This window comes from Acanthopagrus latus, chromosome 5, assembly GCF_904848185.1.
Source record: "Acanthopagrus latus isolate v.2019 chromosome 5, fAcaLat1.1, whole genome shotgun sequence".
Taxonomy (NCBI): Eukaryota; Metazoa; Chordata; class Actinopteri; order Spariformes; family Sparidae; genus Acanthopagrus; species Acanthopagrus latus.
Window position 1 is genome coordinate 30,678,310 of NC_051043.1, and position 15,594 is coordinate 30,693,903.

The 15,594-nt window shown below is 46.9% G+C and overlaps 1 protein-coding gene and 1 long non-coding RNA gene across 2 annotated transcripts in view; one reads left to right on the plus strand and one right to left on the minus strand.

The window, feature by feature from the left end:
* LOC119019510 (zinc finger MIZ domain-containing protein 2-like) overlaps window positions 1–13,336 on the plus strand; it is a 22,499-nt gene extending 9,163 nt beyond the window's left edge. The window contains exons 7-21 of the mRNA XM_037098186.1: window positions 1–125; window positions 1,161–1,279; window positions 1,967–2,059; window positions 2,506–2,695; window positions 3,062–3,203; window positions 3,396–3,474; window positions 5,345–5,476; window positions 5,646–5,751; window positions 6,984–7,141; window positions 7,275–7,342; window positions 7,481–7,549; window positions 8,351–8,628; window positions 9,813–9,985; window positions 10,076–10,273; window positions 11,252–13,336. The exon at window positions 1–125 is cut by the window's left edge and continues 35 nt beyond it. Coding sequence (XP_036954081.1) covers window positions 1–125; window positions 1,161–1,279; window positions 1,967–2,059; window positions 2,506–2,695; window positions 3,062–3,203; window positions 3,396–3,474; window positions 5,345–5,476; window positions 5,646–5,751; window positions 6,984–7,141; window positions 7,275–7,342; window positions 7,481–7,549; window positions 8,351–8,628; window positions 9,813–9,985; window positions 10,076–10,273; window positions 11,252–11,359 — 2,038 coding nt within the window. The 3' untranslated portion in view covers window positions 11,360–13,336. The remainder of the gene's footprint in view (window positions 126–1,160; window positions 1,280–1,966; window positions 2,060–2,505; window positions 2,696–3,061; window positions 3,204–3,395; window positions 3,475–5,344; window positions 5,477–5,645; window positions 5,752–6,983; window positions 7,142–7,274; window positions 7,343–7,480; window positions 7,550–8,350; window positions 8,629–9,812; window positions 9,986–10,075; window positions 10,274–11,251) is intronic.
* LOC119019513 lies at window positions 12,287–15,525 on the minus strand. Its single transcript, XR_005075066.1, has 2 exons — window positions 15,225–15,525; window positions 12,287–14,666 (listed from the first exon to the last, which is right to left on the minus strand). It is a non-coding gene; the product is annotated as an uncharacterized LOC119019513 (long non-coding RNA).
* Between the last annotated feature and the right edge of the window lie 69 nt (window positions 15,526–15,594).

Sequence of the window (15,594 nt, forward strand, 5' to 3'; positions counted from 1 at the left end):
AGTCGGTTCCAGTGTGAACGTGATGTCAGGTCCTGGCAGTGCCGGCGGTTCAATTCCAGGTTCGGGTGGAGGCGGTCATGGCGGCCCCGGCCCGTACTCTGGCCCCAACATGCAGTACCATCCAGGTGAGACGTCTGCAGGTTCACATTAAGCTCAAATAAACTTCTATTGGAAAATCAGTCTTACTTTTAACAACAGACTCATCCAACGCTGATAAAAATGACAGAGAAACAAGTACCACATGACAGTAATACAAACTATGAGTGGAAACAGGAAGGAAAACAATTGAAAGCCAACAAATAAAAACAAGTTAAAGAAGAAGACAAAACCAACATGTACACCTGATCAAATTTTAGATAAAGACAGTCCAAAATGTTTTGAAAGTTTTTCTTTTGTTCTCTGTGTGTTTCAGTTTCTTTTAGCGCAGCTCAGCACAAAGACTGGAAGCAGGCAGAAACTGTTAGCCTAGCTCAGAGGCCGTCCACACGAAAACACTCTTTTGCATTTTCATGCGAAAGCTCACATGTATTGCATCGTTTGGGCCAACCATCCACACAGATCCTGAAAACACAGTGACTAAAAACACACTTTTTTGAAAACGGGTCTCCGGGTGGAAAAATCCCAAAACGCAGCCCTCCTGTTCTCGTGTGGACAGCGAATCCACATACTTTCCGAAACGATGACGCCATCGCCCCACCCCTCGAACTCTAGCCTCCGACCTCTGAACCCTGCAGCGTCTCATGACAACAACAACGGCGGCCTACCTGCTTGTGTTCGTGTTTCTTGCAACTTACTCGCCTTGTAGTCGAGTGTGAGTCGCTGCAGCAGTTCGACCTCATTATCATTCCACACAAATGATTCTGGTTTTGTTGCACTTGCAATTTTCGTCTTCTTCTTCTTGTTTTTGGATTCGCCTTCTACTGTGTGTTTGTAAACAGCGTGCAAGCTTCATGCACATGCTCCGTCTCTTCTTCTCCGTTTTTGGTGAATTTCAAGCGCCACCTATAGGCTGGAATATGAACTACAGTGTTTTGAGTCTTTTTCAGTGGACGCAAATATTCTTGAAACGATGCCGAGGAAGACGGAGGAAAAAAAGATTGTTTTGGTACGTGTGGACACAGACTCAGTCTAATCCATCTTTTCTGTCTGACTCCCTGCAGGTGCTGGAGGTCCAGGCCCCGCCCCACAACGCTCCGGATCCTCCCCCTCCTATCAGAGCCATAAGATGCCCCTCCCACAGTATCCCCCCTCTGGACCCCCTAACTCGCAGTACTACAAGGTGAGGAAGGTTCACCTGTTCACAGTCAGTCTGTTCTCAGCTGGTATTGACACCAGACTCTATTGACAAATGTAGTGATTTTAAGAGTTGTTTTATGAAGAGAAACTTAACAAATGTAGTGAAACTGTGTCTCTGACAGATTCTGACTCATTGTGTCCTTGTTGTAAATTCAGCATTAAATGTTTCAGCTGAAGTTGTTTGTCTCCTTGTAAAAAGTGTCAGTTTGTGGCAGCATGTCTGTACCAGCCTGTCTGCTTCTGTGTCTAAATTGCTAAAGTCTCACCTGCCAACATTGATCAGCTGTTTGAACACACTGTTTACACTGATTTCACCATTTACACTCCATTTATGAAAGAAGAAACATGTTATTGATCTAAACATGTCACATGTTACAAAGACACTAAACAGGAACAATATAGGCGACTTCTTTGTCCCCGTGGAGAAAGTCCCCAGACTCCCTTAACAAATGTGTCAGTTTAGTGAGTTGTTGAGTTGGAGACACTTTATAAACTCTGTGAAACTCTGTCTCTGACTCATTCTGCATTATTTGGACCTTCTTGTTAATTCAGCAAATGTTCTACATGAACTTCTTTCTGTCTTTGAGTAGAAACATGGAGTCTGTTTGTCTCAGAGATGGACGGGCTACAGTTTAGTAAAACATTGTGCGTTGTTTGTGTGTTTGTGCAGCAGGAACAGTTTAATGGTCAGGGTGGAGGGTTAAACACTCTGACAGCAGGGGGCGCTGCTGGTGTCTACAACTCCTTTAACCAGCCATCTGGGGTAAGTGTGTGTGTGAGTGTTACATAAGTGTTAAGTATTTCCATTTTCTGCTACTTTATTCTGGTACTGCACAACATCAGTTTGGTATTTCACATCTTGCATGTTAACGTGTGACGATGCTTTTCATGATGAATTCAGATGCAGTAAACTGAGAATAATCCAGTCATCACTGTGCATGTAACGAGCATGAAGTATGACGAGGTGAAGCACCACTAATTGCTCAGTCTGCAGTCTTGCAAAGTGATTGGTTCAGTTTCGTTAAACCTCCCAAGCCATGACGTCAGATTACAAGTGGACGAGCATGAAGCGCAGCTCAGTTAGTTAAAGAGTTTCAGACGGCTGGTCCGACATTTTAAAGGAAACGTTGGGTCATTAATGATCCATACAGCTCATCAGAATCAATTAACCAATTAAAATAAATACTTGTCTCTTTCTCTCTCTGTCAGCCGGGTCGAGGGTTGCCAGGTTACCCCTCCTCGCCGGTTCCTGGAAACCCGACCCCCCCCCTCACCCCCAGCAGCTCCATGGCCCCGCCCTACATGTCGCCCGGCAACAGTGACGTCAAGCCGCCGCCCTCTTCCTTCCTGCCTGACATCAAACCCAACATGGCTGGCCTGCCCCCCCCTCCGCCTACAGGTACACACACACACACACACACACACAGAGTTCACTCAGATCTTGACCCTTGAAACACATATTATCACTTTTTTTATTGAAATAGTGTCATTATCAGTGAAATAATCATATCAGGAGTGACATAATTAGATTAAATCAAAACAGTCAGACTGTTGTTATTATTATCAGGATTTAATATAATTTACTGTCCTGTATTTATTATTTTCAATTGCCCTCTCTGTGTTTTGCATCTCTGCTGTAACATTTGATTTTATTTCTTCTTAATCTGATTATCATCTGTGAGATTTTCAGTTTTAGTTACTCTGGTCAGTGGTGATGTCACAGGAAGTGTGCATGTGTCTGACTGTCCTGACTTCCTGTTGACAGGTAACCCTAGTGACGACCTGCGGCTGACCTTCCCGGTGCGTGACGGTGTGGTCCTAGAGCCCTTCAGATTAGAGCACAACCTGGCTGTGAGCAACCACGTCTTCCAGCTGAGAGACTCTGTCTACAAAACACTCATCATGAGGTGACACGCACGCAAGCACACACACACACACACACACACACCTGCAGCTAATTAATGTTAACTGAAAAACTCTTTGTTAGATTTATGTTTGTTTTCAATAATCACTGACTGTTTCTGTCATTTGTGTGTGTGTGTGTGTGTGTGTGTGTGTGTGTGTGTGTGTGTGTGTGTGTGTGTGTGTGTGTGTGTCAGACCGGACCTGGAGCTCCAGTTTAAGTGTTACCACCACGAGGATCGACAGATGAACACTAACTGGCCCGCTTCTGTCCAGGTGAGACCGTCATCCTGAAGCTTTAGAGCTTTAGAGTTTTGTTCTGTTTATTTACCTGCCTCCCTCCTCCTCCTCTCTCCTCCCTCCTTCCTCTCTCCTCCCTCCTCCTCTCTCCTCCCTCCTCCCTCCTTCCTCTCTCCTCCCTCCTCCTCCTCTCTCCTCTCTCCTCCCTCCTCCCTCCTTCCTCTCTCCTCCCTCCTCCTCTCTCCTCCCTCCTCCCTCCTCCTCCTCTCTCCTCTTTCCTCCTCTCTCTCCTCCCTCCTCCCTCGTCCTCTGTCCTCCCTCCTCTCCCCTCCCCCTCTCTCCTCCCTCCTCCCTCCTCCTCCTCTCTCCTCCCTCCTCTTTCCTCCTCCTCTCTCCTCCCTCCTCCCTCCGTCCTCTCTCCTCCCTCCTCCTCCTCTCTCCTCCCTCCTCTTTCCTCCTCCTCTCTCCTCCCTCCTCCTCTCTCCTCCCTCCTCCCTCCTTCCTCTCTCCTCCTCCCCTCCTCTCTCTCCCTCCTCTTTCCTCCTCCTCTCTCCTCCCTCCTCCCCCTCCTCTCTCTCTCTCCCTCCTCTCCTTCCTCTCTCCCCCTCCGTCCTGTCTCCTCCCTCCTCCTCTCTCCTCCCTCCTCCCTCCTCCTCCTCTCTCCTCCCGCCTTCCTCCCTCCTCCTCTCTCCTCCCTCCTCCCTCCTCCCTCCTTCCTCTCTCCTCCCTCCTCCTCCTCTCTCCTCTCCTCCCTCCTCCCTCCTTCCTCTCTCCTCCCTCCTCCTCTCTCCTCCCTCCTCCCTCCTTCCTCTCTCCTCTTCCTCCTCCTCTCTCCTCCTCCTCCTCCTCCTCTCTCCTCCCTCCTCTTTCCTCCTCCTCTCACTCCTCCCTCCTCCCTCCTCCTCCTCTCTCCTCCCTCCTCTTCTCCTCCTCCTCTCCTCCCTCCTCCCTCCTTCCTCTCTCCTCCCTCCTCCTCCTCTCTCCTCCCTCCTCATTCCTCCTCCTCATCTCCTCCCTCCTCCTCTCCTCCTCCCTCCTCCCTCCCTCCTCTCTCCTCCCTCCTCCTCCTCTCTCCTCCCTCCTCTTTCCTCCTCCTCTCGTCCTCCCTCCTCCTCCTCCTCTCTCCTCCCTCCTCCCTCCTTCCTCTCTCCTCCCTCCTCCCTCCTCTCCTCATCTCCTCCTCCTCTTCCTCTCCTTTCTCCTCCCTCCTCTCTCCTCCCTCCTCTCTCCTCCCTCCTCCTCCTCTCCTCCTCCCTCCTCTTTCCTCCTCCTCTCTCTCCCTCCCTCTCTCCTCCCTCTCTCCTCTCTCCTCCCTCCTCCCTCCCCTCCTCCCTCCTTGTCCTCCCTCCTTCCTCCTCTCTCCTCTCTCCTCCCTCCTCCCTCCTCCCTCCTCCCTCCTTCCTCTCTCCTCCCTCCTCTTTCCTCCTCCTCTCTCCTCCCTCCTCTCTCCTCCCTCTCTCCTCTCTCCTCCCTCCTCCCTCCTCCCTCCTTGTCCTCCCTCCTCCTCCTCTCTCCTCCCTCCTCTTTCCTCCTCCTCCCTCCTCTCTCCTCCCTCCTCCTCCTCTCTCCTCCCTCCTCTTTCCTCCTCCTCTCTCCTCCCTCCTCTCTCCTCCCTCCTTGTCCTCCCTCCTTCCTCCTCTCTCCTCTCTCCTCTCTCCTCCCTCCTTCCTCCTCTCTCCTCTCTCCTCCCTCCTCTTTCCTCCTCCTCTCTCCTCTCTCCTCCCTCCTCTCTCCTCTCTCCTCTCTCCTCTCTCCTCCCTCCTCTTTCCTCCTCCTCTCTCCTCCCTCCTTGTCCTCCCTCCTTCCTCCTCTCTCCTCTCTCCTCCCTCCTTCCTCCTCTCTCCTCTCTCCTCTCTCCTCCCTCCTCTCTCCTCCCTCCTCTCTCCTCCATCCTCCTCCTCCTCAGGTGAGTGTGAATGCGACTCCTCTCACCATCGAGCGAGGTGACAACAAAACTTCCCATAAACCTTTGTACCTGAAGCAAGTCTGCCAACCGGGCAGGAACACCATCCAGATCACTGTGACGGCCTGCTGCTGTGTAAGAACACACGCGCACACACACACACACACACACACACACACACACACACACACACACACACACAAGCTGAAGTTTGTCATGTTGTGATCAGCCTGCTCTGTAAAGGTCAATCTAACGTGTGTGTGTGTGTGTGTGTGTGTGTGTGTGTGTGTGTGTGTGTGTGTAGTCTCACCTGTTTGTCCTCCAGCTGGTTCATCGTCCGTCGGTGCGCTCGGTGCTGCAGGGTCTGATGAAGAAGCGGCTGCTGCCTGCAGAACACTGTGTCACCAAGAGTGAGTCGCTCGTTAAAGGAGCAGTCCGCTTTATTTATCATAGGCTCGTTTGATTACCTACAAAAAAATCAGAAGACCTAATTAATCTTATTAGTTCTTTTTCATATTGCTTCTTCCAATATGTCTTGTACATAAATGAACGTTCCTCAGTTGTCCTGAACAGATCCAGTGTCCGGCCCCCAAAACATTAACATTTCGTTAAATGTCAAAAAACTGTTGGAGTAAAACGAGTTAATCAGAAGAAAAAAATTAACTAAACTATAACATGTAGTATTGACAGTGATTGTTTAATGATAACATATTTGTACAATAATGTTGAAAAAGCTGAAACAGATAATAATGAAAGTGTGATGATAAAACTGGGTGGAGTCACACTGCAGGTTTTAAATAAATTGCCTGCTGGATGTTGAAACACTGACGATAAACTGCATCACTGGCTTTAAAGTGAATTGACATTGATGATATTAAAGGTTCCGTCAGGAGCGTACATGCTGTCTGATATGATCCGATATGAAAACAAGGCAGAAAAAGTTGTTTGGGGTAATTTATGATTATTACTGTCCCTGTGAAGTTTACTGCCTGAGTGCACTGACGTCATTCTGGACAATAAAGTTTCCAGTTCAGGAGGCTGTGTAGCCTGTAGTTACAATATTAATCAGGTAATAAAACAAACTGTGTTCATCAGTGAATAAACCAGCTGTTCTCAGAGGACAACAAGGTCCCAGAACAGTGTTTGACACTACAAAGGTGGCAGGGTCCGCCACATATAAACACAGTAAAACAGAATAAACTGGGTTAAAGGTCAGTTTGTTTGTTTTGTCTGTCACTGGAATATAATTGTAATGCTCCTTTAACTGTAACCTGCCTCATCTGATACTCAGACATACACAGAATATTTGTATCAGCAGATACTTGTTATACTTACACTTCCTGATACGGGTTCTGACATCGGCCCAGTATCAGTGGGTCCAGTTTGTTTCTTTCTGATTAGATCTGAGAAAAGTTCAGTCAGTTTTGATGCTTTCCAATTGATTTCAGGTATTTCAGCCTAGTAACGGTCGGGACAACCTGAAAGCACTGCGACTGTGTATAATGTAAATGATATATAACGTGATCAGTGACATGTCAGCCGGCTCATCATTCAGTAGTTTTATCAGTAATGATTCGGTTTAAAGACGCTCTGTACCTCAGTGCGTCTCATGCTTTCCTCCTCTCGGACTCTTCTGTCTCAGTAAAGAGGAACTTCAGCAGTGGTTCCATCCCCGGGACCCCTGGGTTAAATGGAGAGGACGGCGTGGAGCAGACCGCCATCCGAGTCTCGTTAAAATGTCCGATCACTTTCCGCCGCATCCAGCTGCCTGCCAGAGGTCATGACTGCAGACACATACAGGTGAGAGCCACAGCCAATCAGAGCACGGCACACGGTGATGTCACATATTACATTTCTCTTCAAAACAGGAACAAATTAAATGAATATGCTTTGATCAAAAGCCAAAAGCTAAAATCTGTCTGTCTTTCTGCAGTGTTTTGATCTGGAGTCGTACCTGCAGCTCAACTGTGAGAGAGGAACATGGAGATGTCCTGTGTGCAAGTAGGTCACACACACACACACACACACACACACACACACACACACACTTAAACTAAACTACACACATCTTATCTCCATTATAACCCGTGTGTTTGTGTGTGTGTGTGTGTGTGTGTGTGTGTGTGTGTGAATGCGCAGTAAAACGGCTCTGTTGGAGGGACTGGAGGTGGATCAGTACATGATGGGGATCCTCATCTACGTTCAGAAGTAAGAAAGTCAAATCTCCTGCGGGTCTGTTTGTGTTCACAGGTCTGTTCAGTCAAACACTCTTCCTGCACACACTGGCTGCAGCTAGCTTAGCGTTAGCCCGCAGCTAGCTCAGCATTAGCCTGCAGCATAATTTCCAGACTCTTCTCCTGTGATGAAGACGATTAGCTGACTGGTACCAGAGGAAAACAGACAGTGTCTGACATGTTAGTTTATTTTCATTTTCAGAGATCTTTTATTGATTTGTTGGTGAAGAGGTTTCACTCTGGGCACACAACCAACGATCTGCTGATCTTTCCTGACCCACATGTGACACTTTAACCATCGCAGAGCCATCAGAGCTCAAAAGACAAATGTTTTACATCAAAATTCAAATCGATTTGTAGATTTGAAGAGTCGTGACTCCTCTGGTTCTAGTGTGTTTAATTTTCTGGGTTGTGTGGTCAGTTTTTGGAGGCAGCCAAGAGCGAGTTGCTGTAGTCCAGGCGGGAGATGACCAGTGCTTAGACCAGGAGTTGCATTGCGTCTTTTGTGTGGAAAGACCAGATCCTGCGGACGTTGTTCGCTCCATCTCCTCACAGTGAGAAGGTTCTGGTTTAAATCCAGAATTGGACTGTGGCATAAACTCAAACTGGGAACCACTGATTCATCTGGTTTCATTTGGATAATAAAATTAAACCTGAAAAAAACAAAAACAAAACAAGACGCACTAAGTAAACCTACTTGGTGAATGATTATGATAGTCGACCTCTGTGGCTCTGCATTATTAAACTTCCTCCTCCTCCTCCTCCTCCTCTTCAGCTCAGAGTACGAGGAGATCACCATCGACCCGGTGTGCAGCTGGAAGCCGGTCCCTGTGAAGCCCGACATCCATGTGAAGGAGGAGTCTGACGGTCCGGTGTTGAAGCGCTGCCGGACCCTCAGCCCGAGTCACATGGTCCTTCCCAGTGTCATGGAGATGATTGCATCACTAGGCCCCGCCCCTTCCTCTGCCGCCTCCTCCTCCCCGATGCCCTACCCCTCCCTGCCTACAGGGGGCGGCAGCAACAGCGGCAACACGCCGGACTACCCCGGAGCAGGTACGCAGACTCCCACGGCTCTTCTTTTCAGAACTAAATTGGAACATAGTTCTGTTTGTTGTCTTTTGTTTCAAACATTTTTGATTAGAGTTGCAACAATTAGTTCATTAATTGATTAAACAATGGCAAGAAAATGAGTCGCAACCTTTTTTAATAATGGATTAATTGTTTTAATGAAGCAGTGATGATGTCAAACATCTGCTTGTTCCAGCTGCTTCAGTATGAAAACTCTGTTAGTAATGTTTGTTTTGTAGTTCATCAAAACAAACTGTGATTTATTAACTGATGGATAAATCATGAAAATGATCATCAGACTGATATTGATCAATAATGAGAATAATCATCAGTTGCAGCCTTGTTTTGGATATAAAATGGTGACTACGACATTTTTACTCAGATATTAACATCAAACTGACATTAAAGGTTCAGTATGTAAGAATTTGAGTTGAAGACTAACCAGCTAGCTTTCAGCCCGTCCTGACATTTGGCTAGCTGCATGGCTAACTGAGCTAACTAGCTAATGGCAGCTAGAGTTAGCAGCAGTTAGAGGTTTAATACCCTGCTGTGTTTGCTTTTGATGTGAATTTGACAGAAAGCATATTTTTGCATGTTGCACTGTTTTTAGAGCTTTTGGATATTTTGTGTTTAAATGTGCAAATTAGACATACTCTCATTAAATATGCAGTATTTATCATAATAAACACTTTGGTTTGTTTTTGTTTTTCTTTCCGGTTAGACGAACAGAACTCCATCTGTTGACGTGTTTTCACCTGCAGCAAATAAATAAATGATTTAACAGCAGAGAAAACAGCCAAACAAAGATCCATTAACCACGACAGGATCGATTGTTGATTCATCTGATGATCGATGACATCGTGGTGTCTTCCTGTAGAACCAGCAGCTGGTGAAATATTAACGCAGGTCGATCTGAAACGTCTGGCTGCTTTGATGTAACAGAAGCTCTGAGTGGACGCTGTGATGCGTCTGTCTGAAAGTCTTCATCAACACTTTTATAGAAATGAAGTAAATCAATCTTCCATCAGAGGCTGAAGAGCAGCTGATCATAGACACACACACACACGTTTCTCTTGTGGCTGTCAGCTGGAGTCCATCACAAATCAATAACTGTCTATAATCAGTGTATCGATCATTGTGTGTGTGTGTGTGTGTGTGTGTCTCTTCAGCTCCGTCCTATCCTGCTCAGTCTGGCGGCTTCTCGGACTTCACCGGCCCCGGGACTCCGGGGGTCGGGGGGGACTTCTCCTCTCCTGGGCCTCCCCCTCTCTCCTACCAGTCTGAGCTCTCCAGTGCCCTCCTCACCCCCGACAAACCCCCCCCTCACCCGCTGGCTGGACAGGTAACATCCTCATCACCTTCATCATCATGTTTCATCAGTAAAGATCAGTCAGTTAAATTTCTTCTCTTCCTCTTCCTCTTCCTCTCTCAGATGTCAGTCTCAGGCCGGCTGGACTCCACTTCCCATGGTGCTCCTCTCTCCCAGCAGCAATCGCAGGGTCTCCACAGCAACCCCCAACTTGGGGGCAGCAACCAGATGATGCAGCGTAGCAACCAGAACCCCCGTCTCCAAGGCGACGGCTCCTTCGGTCTCGGGGGGTCCGCGGAGGTTCCAGAACCGACTCTGGATGTGAGTTTAAACCAGAACCAGGAGAACTGACATAAGTGCTGATTATTGATCATATTGACCCTGGTTATGTCCCCAACATCAGTAACAGTGATAATGAATGTCTACACATCATGGCAGCACACAGACGGCACCGTCTGGTGAGTTGGACCTCCTACAGCTCGGTCAGGTTCACTGCAACACGCCAACCAGTGTTAACTAAAAACAAAAGGCGGTCTGATTTATTACGCTCGCCGCCACCACGTTCATACCTCGACCCAACATCACAGTCCTGTCAGAACCAAACTCTGAACACGAGGCCCAAAGCAGAGTGACGCCACTACCAGAACATAGACATTTATACCAGATCAACTTTTGGACTTAGATTTGTTCCAGCAGCTTTGAATGTAAACAGACTGGTCACAGAAACCCGATTGAAACGGGCCCTGAGGGTAAATGATTAAAGAGTGTAGTATCGATGAGCTCAGATGGTTCTGGTTCTGTTATCTGGATTGTTAAATGTTTGTGGTTGTCTCAGACTTGTCTGAACTCCCAGCACACACAAATATTATTTCTCATAATTCTGTGGAAATGATTGACAGCCATGACGGCGTCTGCTGTAGTGGTCCAGCCCAGCAGTACCGAGTACTCATGTCATAACGTAGTAATGACTTCTGAGCCGTCATGGATCAGAACCTGCACTTGAGCTGAATATTTTCTCAGCATGAGCTGGTTCTACAAAACCTTGTTGAAGGTTGGCGGGTCGGCATCACGTCCTCTTCAGAATCTGTTCTGATTCTGCTCCTGTTGATCTGCAGCCACAGACAGTAATTAACTTCAGAGTTCTGCAGCTGGACGTCAGGAACAGAATTGGTTCTTTCCTTCAAATGAAGCAGACGAGTTGTCTCATTTGGTCGTGATGTCATCAGTGACCCAACACACACCAGCCAATCAGAGCGTCGGGACAGAGAAGTGACTTAACTCGTCTGTTTGTCTCTGCAGCTGCTTCCTGAGCTGACCAACCCGGACGAGCTGCTGTCGTACCTCGGACCTCCAGACCTCCCGAACAACAACAACGACGACCTGCTGTCGCTGTTCGAGAACAACTGAACACACACATGTACACACACGCACACACACACACACACAGCAGAATAAGACTTTACTGTAACATATGAACTCTTCTCTGCTCGCCCACCAACATGACGGGCGGGCCAACATGGCCGCCGTCTGCACAGGACGGAGCAGACGATTTAAAGAAAACAACTTTTAAATATGAAAGTCTTTGATGTGACGATGAACTCGATGGTGACTTTATTTTATTGTTTTTTATCCTCCAACTGTATTTTGATGCTTCATCTTTCATTCCCAATCGAAAACCTTCAAACTCTTTCAAGAGACGACCACACACACACACACACACACACACACACACACACACACACACACAGCAGTAAATGTGCAGTGTGTTTCTGCTCTGAATGAGTTTTAATGTGATGCTATAAAAAGAGGAAGTTGAGCTTTAAAGGAGCAGTTTGTCTGTTTTTACAGACCTGTTGTCTTTGTTTCTCAGACCAGAAGTTTACATTCAGCCACAGCGTCATGACGTTAAAACACAAATCTGCAGCGAGTGAATGGAAGGTGTTTGTTCTGTCACGTGACCAAACAGAATCATTTCAAACCGTCTGATCGGTCCGTGTGAGAAGATCATCCCCTGCAGACACGTCAGTGTTTCAGGATTGTTGATGGTCAACAGCAGGAAACAGTCGTTTATCTTTTAGTCTGTGAAAAAATGTCCATCCAGGTTTGTTAGACATCAACGTGACGTCTTCAAATGTTCAAACAGTCTAAAACCCAAAGAGGTGCTGAGGAAGCTGGAAACAGAATTTAGACATTTTTTACTATTTTTGCTCGATAAATGAACTGACTTGTAGTTTGTTGTCTCCTCACTGCTGTGCACAATAACCCACCAGAGACAGACGGCTCACACTGTTGGAAGGAAAAGTTTTGTAATATTTTGTGAGCAAACTGTTTTTATTCTTCTCCTGGAGTTTCTGAGCCTCCAGCAGGAGCAACAGAGTCAGAGACAGCAGAGCACATGAAGGGAATCATGAGCAGGATCCTCTTTCAGCGCTCACATGAGAACATGTCCTGAAAACACCTGATCCAGGTTCAGTTTGTTGGTGAGAAATGAAGAAACAGAAACCTTAAAGGAGCAGTTCACCCACACTCAGTCCTCTCGTCCTCCAGTCTGCAGGAGAGAACATCTGACAACTTGATCTCAGACCAGATTTATTAGGATGAAGTCTTCACTGGAGCGGCAGATTTAACAGTATTAGCATGCCGCCAATCTGAACTTTTTTGTGTGAACTGTTCCTTTATCACGCTGCTGATCACATGTTCAGAGAGCTGAATGTTCATGTTGAGTCAAATGGTAACAGCCTCAGTCTGAGCTCACAGCGTGTTGATCATTTGTCTGATCGATCGACGATCTGACGTCTGATCAGCTCGTGTGTCCGTCAGCGCGGCTGCTCTCTGACGTGTCATCGACCAGTCAGCTGGTTTAAAGTACGCGTGGCTGAGTGTAAACGACAGTTTATGAACTCGTCTGTTTTTTTTCTCAGATTTGAGACACTTTGATCTGAAAAAGTGTAAATGGGGCCAAAACCTTTTTTGCAGCGGTGTCACTTTAATCTCAGCTCTGGAACTTTGTACCAGGAGGGTCGTCGCTCTTTAACTCGCTCCCGCCGCTCTGAGAGCAGCGACGGAGCTCAGGGCAGCAACACGACAGCAGAATCAGTCCTGAGTTGTTGAGAAAGTTGCTGCTATTGCCTCAAACTGCTGCCCAGAGATCAGTCTGCTGCTGCTGGTGGAGACAGAGGGTCCATCTTCCTCCTCCTCCTCCTCCTCCTCCTCACTCTGTATGTTGTAAAGTGACTAGAGTCCAGACAGTTGTGTCGTCTCCATGTCCCAGTGAGTCCGCTGGAAGAATCAAACTGTACATGATCACACTGTATGATTCAGTAATGATGCTAATAACAGTAATAATAATAACCTTTGTAATTTAATAAACACACTGGAAAGACACACAGAGGAAAGCACAGTGTTTTAATTACATCACACACACACGGTTCATGTAGAAACTGTATGAAGGTATGAACTAGAATCAGCTATAAATAATTGTAAGAAATGACCAAATATCATATCAATATCATTGATCCCAGACATTAAAACTGAACTTTACAACAACAGAAAAAGATCAGACTTGTTTAAATGTGTCAGATTTTCTCCTCTTCCGGCTCCTCAGAAGCAAAGTTCTGCTCTTCATGGTGCGAACACATCAATCAGAGGTCATTAAAGGTCACGGATCGATACAGAACCCCTGCCGCCCCCCTGACCGCCTCCCTCAGGATCTGCAGCTCGGCTGGAAACCCGAGAGGCCCAACAGGCTCCAAAAGGCCACAAGAACCGTAGTCAGCGCCAGGATGGTCTCATCTGGTCTGAACCCTCATTCTCACTTAAACAGTCACTTTATTAACTTCTGCTCCTTCATCACAGATTAACAGTAGAAATTATTTCAGATCATTAATATTAAATGAGTTCTTAAGTTTTTTTCAAAAATGTGATGAAACAGAAAAATTATGGATTGTGGCAACAAGATCTTTTATGTCTTAGGGTTAAATAACTGTTTCATGTGACTTTGTGTTTAATTCATCAAAATAAATGTCAGAGATGTGACGACAGCCGGACGACCGGCAGGTGATCCGGCTGTCTGCGTCCACAGCTCAGATGTATTTAGGATTTAGGACCGGATACTGAACCCAAAGAGAACCGCTCGTCTGGTGCCTCTGAGGGCTGCGAGTCACAAACATTAGATGATGGACTGATAAATGATCAAATGATTTGATTCATTTCATTTAAAACATCATTTAGCATTTATTCATCATCACAGACCGTCACTGTTTACTTTTCTATTTTTCAGTCTTCGTTGTTTCACCTCCATTTTCATCACCAAACTATTCTAACATCTAGCCGTCATACGGTCGAACACATGGACCTATAGTGAGACCTGGACCTTAGCCAGGCACTAACTTCCTGTTTAGCACCTGGCTAAGTTGAATAGAGCTAAAATTTAATTTAATCATGCGGCTCTTCAAGAGTTTCAAAATGTTATCGGACCGAATGGATCAAATTTATCACGTCAGAGAGTGTTTGTGACACTCAAAAGTAAAAAGAGTCATAATTCAGCTTCACAGATGTTTTTGTCACAACAAGTGACCTCGGAGGAAAACCCGAGAGATGCTGAGTGGTGCCGCTGTGTCCAGGTTACACATGTACTTCACCTTTCACCTAAACAAGTCCCGTTGACACAGACGATGAGAATTACCGGTACTGCAGGCAGAATTTCCTCCAGCGCCTGTGGAGGGACGTGCTACGTTAGCAGTGCCAATGCTATGCTGACTTTGAGTACTTTCGAATAAGTTCTGCACCATTCTCTGCTTCTGACTCTACAGGATCAATCACTTGTTCAATAGATGCATAAAGCTGCAGTATGTGAGAATTTGCCACCTGTCAAATTCATAATTAGATCAAATGAGCGGCAGCATTTCATCAGAGTTAGCGCCTAATGCTGCTAACAGTGGCCAGCATTAGCTAGTCAGCTCAGGCAGCATTAGGGCTAGTGGTCAGGACTGTGGAGCACCGAGTGCAGGTGCTAACACTAACATTCTGATTTTAATTTCAGTTATTTCTGTAATGTTTCCAACTAAAAGTATTTTGTATTGCATGTTTGAACATTCCAGACTCCATGTTCCAAATAAAATACAAACTTTTTCCCTTAAAGTTTAATTTTCACTTTAGTAAACTTGTGTTATCAGCGTTCACTGTGGTGACCTCGCTCTGGGGTAGAAGTCGTTCACATAACTTTAGTGAGATTTTATAGCTGAACAAACTTCCAGGTGAACTTTGTTCTTACTTTGCGCGGGAGCAGGACGACCGCGCCCTGACTGCGGGAGCGCGCACCATATTTCCACCAGCGGGACCGTGCGCGGACTGCGGAATTTGAGGTTAACCCACCGCGTGCGCAGCGCGTATTGGACGCCCGAGCTGTCCATGATCCGCGGCGCGCGCTGCTCCAGGACACGGCAGCTGACGTCCCTGAGCGGGACAGCTGCGCGGGGCGGTGTTAACTGGCTCCAGCTGTGGGACAAAGCCTGGCGTCGTCCAACCTCCGTCGAAGCGGTCCACTCAGATGTCCGAATTGAACACACCGTGAAATGCGTCTGTCCAATTAGAGGCCAGTAAAAAGGGAGCTCGAGCTGTTCCTGCTGATGATTCGCTGAACA